This window comes from Carassius carassius, chromosome 1 (assembly GCF_963082965.1).
Source record: "Carassius carassius chromosome 1, fCarCar2.1, whole genome shotgun sequence".
Classification (NCBI taxonomy): Eukaryota; Metazoa; Chordata; class Actinopteri; order Cypriniformes; family Cyprinidae; genus Carassius; species Carassius carassius.
In genome coordinates, this window is record NC_081755.1 from 5,201,693 (window position 1) to 5,214,321 (window position 12,629).

At 37.9% G+C, this 12,629-nt stretch overlaps 1 protein-coding gene across 3 annotated transcripts in view; it reads left to right on the plus strand.

The window, feature by feature from the left end:
* Positions 1-10,417: 10,417 nt before the first annotated feature.
* The window catches only part of LOC132139998 (gastrula zinc finger protein XlCGF7.1-like), a 136,938-nt gene continuing 134,726 nt past the window's right edge, over positions 10,418-12,629 (plus strand). For 2 of the 3 annotated variants that reach the window (XM_059548766.1, XM_059548775.1), the window contains exon 1: positions 10,418-10,649. In XM_059548766.1, coding sequence (XP_059404749.1) covers positions 10,565-10,649 — 85 coding nt within the window. In that variant the 5' untranslated portion in view covers positions 10,418-10,564. The remainder of the gene's footprint in view (positions 10,650-12,629) is intronic. The other variant, XR_009433700.1, reaches the window with a different exon arrangement.

Genomic DNA, 12,629 nt, shown 5'->3' on the forward strand with positions numbered 1-12,629 from the left:
ACAGTGTTATGTGGTTTATAGTCTGTGATAGTTTGTATGCGTTGCCACATATGCCAGGGGTCTGAAGAATTGAAGTGTTCTTCAATCCTCTGTCACTAGATCTTGCCACTTTCACACTGCCAGGGATTACCCGGAATATATGCGTGCATTCACACACGCTGGAATTGATGTTGAAGAGTGGAGTCAGCATCTTCCGGCCAGATTTTAACAGTTCTTAATAGCCACGTTTCCACTGTTGTGCTACTGCGTGCCAGGGCCAGTCGCGTTTCCACTGTCACTTCCGGGGCTTGGTCGTGCTTCGTCGGGGCTTCCTCTGGGTCAATGGCCAGGGTTTTTTGGCCTGACAAAAACCTTTGAAATGTGCACTGGCAAATAGCACATCTGGATCTCTTAACATACTTAGTCAGTGGATTAGTCCCTGGTAATGGCTGCTTTAGTTGTCCACTGTGCAACATTACAATCTGTTTTCCTCTTCCTTGTGTTCTTTTCTTGGTGAAAAATGCCACATGCCTGTCGTTTTTCCTCCGAAAATTCATTTCAGAGCCGACTTGATGAAAACTTCAACTCTGTGCAAACCGTCTGTATTTTTCGTCAAGGCAGGCCGTGTCCAGTAGCTTAAAAGCCAGCACAGCGTCAGGAAGCATCATATTATATTTTATCATCAGATTGTATCACTTTTTTCAGTTGGCCACAGACTGAAGAGACTTTCTCACAGAAAACAGCTCATGAAACAGGAACTACAAGTTATTTCCCCACTTTTCACTCTGAAAAGAGTTTCCATGAAAATTGAAACCTTAAAGTTCACACTGGAGAGAAGCCTTTCACCTGCCTTGAGTGACGAAAATGATTTACTCAAAAATTAAACCTTAACAGGCACATGACAATTCACACTGGAGAAAAGCCTTACACCTGCAAACAATGTGGAAAAAGTTTCAATAGAAAGGAATACCTTACAGTGATGCGCGGGTTGATGGTTGCGGGTGGTTACCCGCGATTATGAGTCATCCAAAAATATTTTTAAAGATATTTGGGTCGCGGTCGGTCGGGTCGTTTGAAATAAAGATGCCAATTAAACCTTTGTAATTTATATAGTACTAGACACAATTTTGACATGTATAGACCTACACTTTATTGCTGAATAACTGGCATGAAGATGATGCACAAGCTCAGTCTGCACGTAGAGATGGAGGCGGCAAGAGAAAAGGTGAAGACTGTGGGGAGCAACAAAAACATGTTTATGACGACTTATCATTAATGTTTGTTTTGTTTTATAAAAAAAGTTTATTAAAAGATTTTTGTAGAAAAGATTTTGTATAAAATGTATGTTAATTTTGATCAATGTTTTATCAATCTATTGCCCATATTAAATAAATAAGAAGCGAATATATAGCAGACAATGTAATGAGGTGCTGGCACGATCACTTGCATTGCATGTGAACTGGAGGGCGCCGAAACTGAGCTTGTGCCTTACAGATTTGAGAAATATAGGCTATATATTACAGAAAGCTTGAAATGTCTACTTTTAAATGAAAATATTCAAACCAAAATAAATAGGCTACTCTCTGATTATGTAATCCATATGAAATGTGCATTTCTCTCTGGCGTTCATGGTGAGTCGCATCATCAACTTCATCTTTGCAGCAACACAGACAACATCAGTTTATTACTAAACAATTAAATGTCTCAGAGAGAAATAATGAGTTCCATCGTGGCCGGATCAGTTGTAATTTGCATGTTTCCTCTATGATGTCTGAAGCAGTGGAGGATCGAGATGTCTTGTTACATGCAAAAGCTGATCGTGACATTCTTTTATAGGACTTATTGGAATTGGCCTTGGCTGCATCAACTATGGCAACAAGGTTTAATAGATGACATAGATGGCACAGCGATGATGCTTTGGAAGCTGAAATTGTAAGCCATCATCTTCCATTAAGAGATCGGTGTTACCCAGAGGTGGGAGACTCGAGTCATATGACTTGACTCGAGTCAGACTCGAGTCGCAATTTTCTGGACTTGAGACTTACTTGACTAGATCTCTGAAAAGACTCGACTTGACTTTAGACTTGCTCCTTGTGACTTTAGACTTGACTCGGACTTGTGCCTATTTACTTGAAATGACTTGTGGAAAATATTTTTTTTCAATTATTGTGATTTTTTTTATATATTTAAGAATGAACTATATATTTTCCAATAAGTCGGTGAACCCAAGCTACTCTTCTTTATATGCATGCGCAAACCGCTAGACGCTATCCGGAAGCCGCTTGCCGCCTGCCAAAACAGCAGATCCCTCCACGGACAACATGGACACTGCAACAACAACACCAGCCCCGAGGATAATAAAGTTTGGATTTAGAGATTACGCGTACACGGCCAAGAAAAGAACAGCTGTGTGTAATATCTGCAGTGCCAAGATAAGTGATTCATCGGCCACAACTTCAAATTTCATTCGTCACTTCAAGTTGCACAGCGAGAAGTAAGGGGTTGGTCACTGGGCCAAGGTTTTGCTAGTTTTCATCTATCTACTTCCAACTTAAAAATCAGGGATGCAAACAGCGTGCTTTTTGGCGCCTTCCGCTTTTTTTCACATCAGTTTGGGTGACAAAGTCATCTAAGTCATTAATTTGCTTAATGTGAGGGACAGAAGTCTATTTACAATTAAAGTATACGGAAACTCGTTTTCCCTCCTCTACGGCTGTCAATCATTCGCCATTCTGTATTGAAACAGCGCGCGCCTCTTCCAGTTGGATGCACGGTAAAACTCTCTCCAATATGATATATTCACATTATAATGCATGATCTGTAGTTAAAAGGCTGTGGATTTGCATAAAATGACTTTATTTTGTTGGAGTTTGTTGCTGTTTTTAAACGACTCACTATTGTGTGCTTGTTAGATCACACACATCACAAGGACTATGAATCGGCATCAAACGCACAATAACTGGAATTAAAACTGGGAAACAAATGATCAGTAAACTGTTGGACAGATATACACTAGGATTTGTGCGCTCAACATTTCTTCGCTTTGTGCCGTGAACTTTTAAATGCGCACTTGTGCAGCGCAGCGCTGCACACTGTGACTCCATGTTGCTTTGAGCACATCATTCTGCACCCGTGATGCGCATACGTGCTTTGTGCGCTTTGTTTTGAAGCGTTTCATATTATCATAATTTTGCGCACTGAATGATTATTAAAAGCCTATATTTTTTATACCTAGCCTGCTCAATACATTTAAAATAAGCATAATTTTATTGTATATTATTTCTGTGTAGTGTACACTTCTAAATTCTTGACATTAATATATAAATATAAAATTGTGAAATGTATGATTGCCTGATTGAATTTTGTAAGAGTACTAATAGTAATTTGTTTTTATTAATATGTTTAGATTTTATAAAATTACTGTGCAGATTTTTTCAAGAATTACTTTTCTGCTGATTTATACACTCATTAAGTTTAATAAAAATACATAACACATTTATGTAATATTTAAAGGTGTTAACTGTAATCTTACACTGCAAAATAATAACTTAAAAAGGATTAAATTCATCACAATTATGTAAGTATCTGGAAATTTGCCGCGGCGCGAGGGCTTCGATAACCTCTCTCTTTTTTGACCTTAACATGTCTTTGCATCCCTGTAGAGTAAGAACATACAAACTTTGGCATACAGTACTAATTTAGAATGCAATATCTTTTTTTTTTTTTTTTTTTAAGATTATGTTTATAATTACTCTAGCCTAATGTTTAAAATGTGTCTATTAAATAAGGTAATAGGTGCTTTTCTTTTCTTTTAGATATGTAGAGTACCTCAAGGCCAAAATTGAGATGGACTCAACGCAGTTTCAGATCTTGCAGTTCTTTGACCAAGCGCACTGTTCCACTCTACAGCAGTAGTCATCCTCAGCAAAAAGCAATAACGCACTCAATACTATCAGACCTGATCATAAGCTGCAATCTTCCATTGTCAATAATTGACAATAAAAACTTTCATCACTTTTTGTCAATTGTGGACCGTAAATCCACTCCTGTTTGTAGACGCACAATGACCTCAAAACTTGAAGATCTGGTGAGCCAAAGGAAGCTTAAATTAAAAGCGGAACTTGCCAGAATAGACAATGTGTCAGTGACCATTGACATTTGGTCAGACCGTAAAATGAGGGGCTTTTTAGGGGTCATAGCACACTGGGTCAGAGGTGGGTAGAGTACCCAAAAACTGTACTCAAGTAAAAGTAAAAGTACTTCTAGAAATATTTACTCAAGTAAAAGTAAAAGTACTAGTCTTGAATAGTTACTTGAGTAAGAGTAAAAGAGTATCGGATAAAAAATCTACTCAAGTAGTTAGTTACTAGTTACTTTGGGTCATATATACTGAGCCTATTTTTATTTAGATATATAGATAAAATGAATGTAATGTATGTGTGCGTGTATAAATGTATATATTTCATCAGCCTTTACTCCAATTTATGTAATTTATTATAAAACCCTGTCTGTTTACTTAAGTAACAGATATAGGTGTCATGCCATAACATATTTTTAATATGACTGACTTTATATTAAATGTGAATTTAACATTGAAAGTTAATGTGATATAAATATTACTACTAATCTTTCATTGTTCAGAAAGAGAGCAAATAACATTTACATTATTAAAGATCATTTTCACTGACAGTCTAGATTTCAATCACTCTCAGAAACTCCCATTAAAATCACTGAAACTGTTAACACTGTGAAATCAATATCTTAATTAAAGATTCGTACACACATCTGCACTTTGTTGTTTCTGCGAGAGAATTCGCCAGAAAGAGGTATTCAGTCAGGAGCGAGTGAAGGAAGCACCGGCATTTTAGCGATGACTCATCTGAACACCTCTGATTGGCCAATGCTTTAATAAGCGCAAAAGAATCATGTGTGATTGGTTATAATGCACAGCGCTGTATAAACGCATCTATCTCTGGCTAGCGCCAGCAAGCGATCACAGATCTGAATTTAGCAGCTGATAATATGACTCGCTGAACGTACTTGCACCAGTGTGATTGTATTAAAATTAATAAAATCTTAATCGGCTATTTTTTGTCTTTTGGAAGCTGCATTCAACTTGACTCCCCTCTGTTATAAGCCACACACGTACAACAAACTAATGTCACAGTGGTATCGTGTACTGTAATCGAATGTAGCCCAAGTTATTACCTGTTAAACAGTAGACAGCACACGCGGTGTTCATCTAATAAGGATCTCCATCGCTAGCAAATAATAACCTTTGCAGATTTCAATTCAGTGCAGTTCCATAGCCACGTTTTCAACGCTCTTTCTGTTCTTAAACGTTACAACTCCGAGTGAACCACTTCAGATGCTCAGTGCGTGCGGCAGGGAACTGAACGACTCATTCAAACTGATTCATGAACCAATTCACTCGTTTGCCAATTGGTTTGATCAAGCCTTTGAACAGAATTGACTCAAAAGAATGAATCATTCGCGAATGGGCATTGCTCATTGCCCAGAGAAAAGTAGACGGCGCGTTTGGAATAAACTGAAGCATTATAACATTTATTGCATTAAGATAAAGTAACGAGAGGAGCGTCGCCCACAGTAACGAAGTAAAAGTACAGATTTTTCCCCAAAAATTTACTCAAGTAAGAGTATAAAGTACCCATCTTTAAATATACTCCGAAAAGTATTCGTTACCCCAAAAAATTACTCAAGTAAATGTAACGAAGTAAATGTAACTCGTTACTACCCACCTCTGCACTGGGTTGACATTGAAAATGACAATCTGAAGCTACAGTCAAACTTGTTAGCATGTGACCGGTTCAAAGGATCACACACTGGTGAAAACATATGTGAAAAATTTCAACAAATATGTGATGAGTATCACATCAAGAAGAAGATTTCACATGTGATATGCGATAATGCGGCCAACATGAAGAAAGCCTTCACTGTCTGCTTTCCAGGACCAGAGGAGGAGGTGGAGGATAGCCTTGATGACGCAGAGATGTGGGATGATGTGTCTGTAGAGGAGCAAGAGATGATGGATAGAACTTTGAAATCACAAACCAGACTCCAGTGTTTTGCTCATACCTTGCAGTTGGTCATAGGGGATGGCCTTAAAGACACAAAAGTTGCAAGTGCCAGTTTGTCAAAGTCCTCAAAATTGAGCTCATTGCTCCACACCAGTTCTTCTTTCAAAGAGAACTTTGAGTCGGAGTTCGGTCAACATGGAATCCCAGCTTCAGTGACTACTCGCTGGAATTCCACCCTGAGACAGTTAAAAGCAATCCTTGCATGTGAAAACCAAAGACTGGGTGTAGTTCTTTCAAATGTTGGCCATAAAGAACTGATCTTCACATCACGAGAGTGGAGCCAGTTACAAGAACTTGTCTGCATCTTACAGCCCTTTGCAGAGGCCACCGATCTTACCCAGGGAGAAAAAGTAGTGACAATCAGTGCAGTGGCTCGATGTGTTCTCTAATTAAATCACCATTTAGAGAATGAAAAAGACCAAGTGTGCTACTTGGGTGGCTTTATTCATAGCCTGCAGGCCTCCCTTAAAAGAAGATTCAAGGGGATCTTTGTAAATGTAAGGATGGAAGATGGTGAGCATGATGCTGCAACCCTTCCCTTCTCAGACCCTCTCTACCTGAAAGCTGTATTAATTGACCCCTCCTTTGGTACCATGTGGTTAATGCATGATGTCTTGGCTCCTGATCAGACCAAAGAGGTAGTGTCAACAATGATTAAAGGTAGGTTTGTAATTAAATATTGTTAAATTTCAAATATAACACGAATTGGTCTATAAATTATTTTAGTGTAGAGGTCATGTCTGTAACTCAGTAACTATAACTTATAATCCATACATATCTTCAACATTTTGCAATGAATGTTCTGTGTTTTTCAGACCTGATTATCGAAGAGGCACACAAGACCATGCCATCTCCAGCTTCCACCAGTAACCCTGAAGTCCAAGTTGGAGAGCCAGAGGCAGGGCATCAATCTGGACTTTTCACAGGTTACCGCCAAAAAACAGAAAACCAATTCGTGCTCTAGTCCGCTTATCCAGCTTAACCACTACCTTGACCTTTGTGATGGACAGAATGCTCTTCAGTTTTGGTCTATAAATAGGAATGCGTTGCCCTCTTTATTTAAGGTGACTACCAGGCTTATGGCAATTTCAGCATCTAAGGCACCAGTTGAACGTGTATTCAGCCATGGGGGAGTGATAATGCGACCCCATCGCTCACAAATGACCGATAAAGTTTTGTCCAGTTGGATTTATTTGCAAATGCAATTCACTGTAATTTGCCTTCACATTGGCATTATTTTAAACTGTCCAAACATCATAGTTTAACATTGAAGTGGTCAAGGGGTTAAAGTTGTTATGGCCAAATACATAAATATGGTTTGATCTGATGCACAGTTAATATCTCCATAAAAACTGAGGCATGACCTGATTTTTTTTTTTTTTTTACATTAAGATATTAGAAAACTAATGAAAAGCCCTAGAGTAACATGATCATAATAGTTTGTGGATAACTCTTAACAGAACAAACAATGTTAGGTTCATCACCTTTTAAAAACCACTGCCTCACTTATACAGTAAGATTTTTTTTTCTGATATTGATATTCTACTTTGAGTATGCAACCCATTGTTTGGTGTCTTATGAGATGACCGTATACTTTACACTTTGAATTTTGAAAATTTTGAATGTTTTTGTTTAGTTTACACTTTCATAGGGGACATCACAGCTAGCACAAGATGGGAAAAGTTTTATTAATTATTGTTTACTTGTGTTCATTTAATTTATTTTTATTTTAGAGCTTCAATAGTGCTTTTTAGCAATATTTAATTTATTACACACAAGTTAATTTATTTATTTTTGAAACCCATCAGCACTCTGTGTCTAAAGAAGTAATAAAAGTCCCAGATTTAAAAAATGTGTGAAACAAGCCTGTTTCTGACTTGATATGACTTGATGACTAAGTTGCGACTTGACTTGACAAAAAGTATGACTTGACTTGACTTGACAAAGAGTATGACTTGACTTGACTTGACTTGACCATTACAACAGAATGACTTGACTTGACTTTGACTTGCAATGTTAAGACTTGGACTTGACTTGAGACTTGCATTTAGTGACTTACTCCCACCTCTGGTGTTACCTCAATGAAGTCAACATTAACATGTTCCTCTTCCTGTTCATCATCATCATCACTGCAAGCATCCTCTTCAGTCTCACTGGAGGCACAGTTATTGTTCTCCATATTCTCTAAATGCCTTCATGAAATTGGACCCATTGTCTGTGGTGGTTCTAACAATTTTTTTCTCTATGCCAAATTCGCAATGGATGTCATTCAATGCACTGCCCAACACATCAAAAGTGTGTGGCCCTTTAATCTGCCGGCAAGCAAGTGCCACAGAGCACCTCTTCAATGAATCTGGATCCACCCAGTGGGCAAGTGACCCCGAGAAATCCTCTCCTTCTTGCACTCCAACAGTCATTCGTTGTGGCAATGAATTCAATGGAGGACATTGCTTGTTTAATATTTCTTTTCATTTCTTGGGCACACTCTTCTATTTTCCGGCGCAATGTAGTTCTGGTCATCACACCTGAATTAGGCTGTAGCTCTTGCACTAAAGCATGAAACGCAGGCTGTTCTACCACAGTAAATGGTTGAAGACTCTGAATTACAAATTACAAAATTTATGACTACGTTGTCTACCTTTGTTTAATTTCAGTTGTCTGGAAGTGGAGGGAACTGGGTTTTCAGCTTTTCTTTTTCGAGGGGCTGTCAGGGCATTGTATCTTTCCAAGTGACTTGAATGCTTTCTCTGGAAGGAAAGAAAGGGGGAAAAACACATCCTGAACATATCTTCACAGCAATATCAAACTCAATTTCATAAATGAAGTGCACATTTCATGTTTTTTTTTGCATGTACCAAGCAGGCTGCCAAGAAGGCTGAGTAACTAGCAAGCCTACATCAATCGCAGGCTACTGTTCATGTAGCTACCAATCAATCATACCTTTCATGTAAACCTAGTCAAATAGAAGCCTAAATGTCAGAAAAATGCATCGGCCTAAATGCATTTTTATCATTTTATGATATGCTTCGCTCTGCAGTTTCCTAGCTTAACCTTGCACGATGCAACTGATGTCCACGACCACGTTTATTATTAACACAACGTATGAGCGTATTATATCCAGTTTGGGTAAAATGTCAGGTTTATTAGCCTTTAATTAATTTCACAGTCAAACTGAAAATTACTTACCTCTGTGTTTCTTTAGATTGGACGGCGAATTCTTGAAAGAAGATATCGTATGCTTCTGAGGCAGACAGAGAAGGCACTTAAAAATGAATGATTCGTTCTTCCTTTCCACTACTTCAAATAGTTCGCTTAAATATGGCCATAAGTGCTCAATTTCAATGTCTGGTGCTTCTTCCATTATTGCGTTGGCTATAAACATGACAGCGAAAATTCAGCAATGAATGCTAAACACAGATAAGGATGGAGGAGAAGGCAAGTTGGGACAAGTAGCAGGCTGGCAGCCAGCAGCCATAGACAGTAAAGCACGCAGGCGCAGCCAGCTGAAGCGCCCAAACTGCACGAAACACAACGTGTTCTGAAAATAAATGTCATATAATTTGTACTTGACAAATAAAAAATGTTGAATCTTGATTATGTTTGTTCTGTGAACGGGACTTTTATTTTGGTACGGTGCTGTGACGTCATACGGGTCGCGCTCCTGCATCTGCTGTGACGGCTGATGAAAGGTGTGTTTTTTAAAATTTACATTGTTTATCTATCAGTGCAAATATTTGAGCTTTATAGTTAAAAGCAATGTAAAGTTCATTCATTGACTATATTGACTGTAACGTTACAGCTTGTTATCTAGCGTCTGCACGTTGTTTTGAGCGAGTAAAGCGCGTTCACACAAGAGGAACAGAATAGAGAATCAATTCATCATAAACACGATTCCGAGTCAATTGAATCATTTGATTAACAAAACGATTCTCTGTTTCGAATCGCTCGATTCAGCGACACATACTTGTCTAAACACAAACGCGTTTAACAATGACAACTTTTACAAATCCACAGGACATGTTTTGAGGGAAGTACAATCGATTAAATGTGATCAACAAACTATTACAATATAAATGATTAACAATATAAGTGTCTGTCTAAATATGTCTGTAATTTGTGTTCTTGTATTAATTTGTTGTACCAGTTTTTATTGATTTTGTCAAATTATGGTCTGGTTTCACAGACAGGGCTTAGTTTAAGCCAGGATCAGGCCATAATTTAATCATTACTTTTTCAGGTACTTTTAAAATGAAAAAAAAAAAACATTACTGGTGTACATCTTGAGACAAAACAAAGGCACTGATATAACGTTATTTTAAGATCAGTATTTTAACAACCGCTCAGACTGTGAAACTGTAGGCTTGTCATTTAATGCCATTAATTATCACACTGAGTCAGATATTTCTTTGTTAATTATTATCATCTTAAACATGACAGATTGTCCAAACACACAGAAAAACTCCTGAGATCCACACACTATTATAAAGATGACGTTTATTAAAGAGGAGAGTGAAGAGGTGAAGATTGAAGACACATTGAGAGTCAAACAAGAAGATACTGAGGAACAAACAGGTTGGTTTTCATTCTTGTCTGATTCTTATTAAAATGTCCGTCTCTACAGGAAAACATGATGTTTTTGAAGCATGTCCAGGTGTGTAAAGTACTCGAGAAAATTATACAAACCTTTAAACCTCTTGTACTTTTACTTGATTACATTTCTGAAGAAAAACTCATACTTTTTACACCTTATGATTTATTTTTTCTTGAGAAGTACCTGTTTTATATATAGTTGTTATATATTTATGTATGTGTATATATATATATATATATATATATATATATATTTGCATTTTATTTTCTGCCATGTTACACACAGTAAATATGGTAAACAGAAGCTCAAACGTGTGCTTGGCATGCTTGTGTTAAAGGTCCTATATTGTCAAAGTTGAAAATCCTGGCTTTTTCACAATAACTGAGGTCTAGGGGCTATTTAACCACCAGATACGTTTCAAAACAGTCAGTCCACAGTAAAATACACACAGCCTGCATAAAATAGCTGTACAGCACTGAAATATGTAGAAAAAGGTTAACTTTAGCCACGAAACCAGATCGGCCGACCTGTAACGTTACACTCTCACTCAAAAGATGGACGATCTGACAAGATTGTTACTGTGAGGTGGATCACATCGAACATGTTTAATAAAGACAAACTCAACTCAAACAAAGGAGCTGTATAAATATGAAATGGTTATTTGGTAATTATACCGAAACTATATTCTTCAAGGGATACTCCTCTCTAAAATGAAAATCAATCACTTACCCTCATGTAGTTCTAAACCTGTGAAAGCTCCATTCGTCTTCGGAACACAATTTAAGATACTTAATCTGGAGGCTTGAGACTGTCTCATAGAATGCCAAGTTAAAAACACTGTCAAGGTCCAGAAAAGGTATGAAAAGTTGTCCTCCATCTGCCATCAGACGTGCAATCTGGGTTATATATGATGTGTTCTTCTGTGTCCTCTGCACCACAAGGATGTGTAATATACCTTGTCATCCACCACATAAATGTCATCTGTGGGCCTAAGCTGCCTACATAGTGCCGCCTTATTCACTCAGAAGACTCTGCTTCTGTAAATGCTTTTCTAGAAGCATGTGAAGCAGAAATCTGTTCTCCTACTTTAGCACTCACAGTGGTACCTTCTAGAGCAGGCAATTTATCAACTAATAAAGAAGGAAGGTTAGGGTTCGGTCCAAACACTAATTGTTATGGACTGTAGCCATGAACATTCAACATGGCTGAAACGTGTGAAGTGGTCGCTGATGTAAAGTTACCATACACCTGGTTCTAACTCGTGAGATCCACTGCCAATGTCTTGTATTGTGAAGCCATGGGCAACACCACAGCAGGCTTTGGCTTTGTCCTCCTGTACTTTTGGTATATTTCACAGTCATATAGTATTTGTTGTAGAATAGTAAAACATTCTTTGTCCTTATTTTCCTGAACTGTGAATGAGGCTCTGTAGCCTGTCTGCCGACGCGTGACCAAACTGTTTATGGAGCTTCAGAAGGACTTTGCATATCTCAACTGGAGACATATTTTCTGTCACTGTTAGAACTTCCTCTTCAGTTTGATCTTTTTTACTGTCTTTGTCTTTGATATCGTCACAGTAATGTAATAATACCGATCAGCCTTAGGCTACGTTCACACTGCAAGGCTTAATGCTCAATTCCGATTTTTTTGAAAAAAAATTATTTTTTTGCAAGGCCGTTCACATTTCCAATTAAATGCGACCTTTTGTGATCTCCTGTGTGAACGTGAAATGACCCAGAAGTGATCTGCATGCGCAGAAGAGTACTCAACGGCCAACGACGTCACTCGTTGTTTGTGGAAGTAGCTAAACATGGATGTCATAACAACAGTGTAGTCAACAGCGGAGCTCGTTTAGCAATATTAAAGTTATTTAAGCAGCATCGTCCGCCATGGTTGTTGTTTATCTTCTCGTTCCCGCCTACTTTAACACAGACGTATGATGTTTGTAGCGTATCAATGAT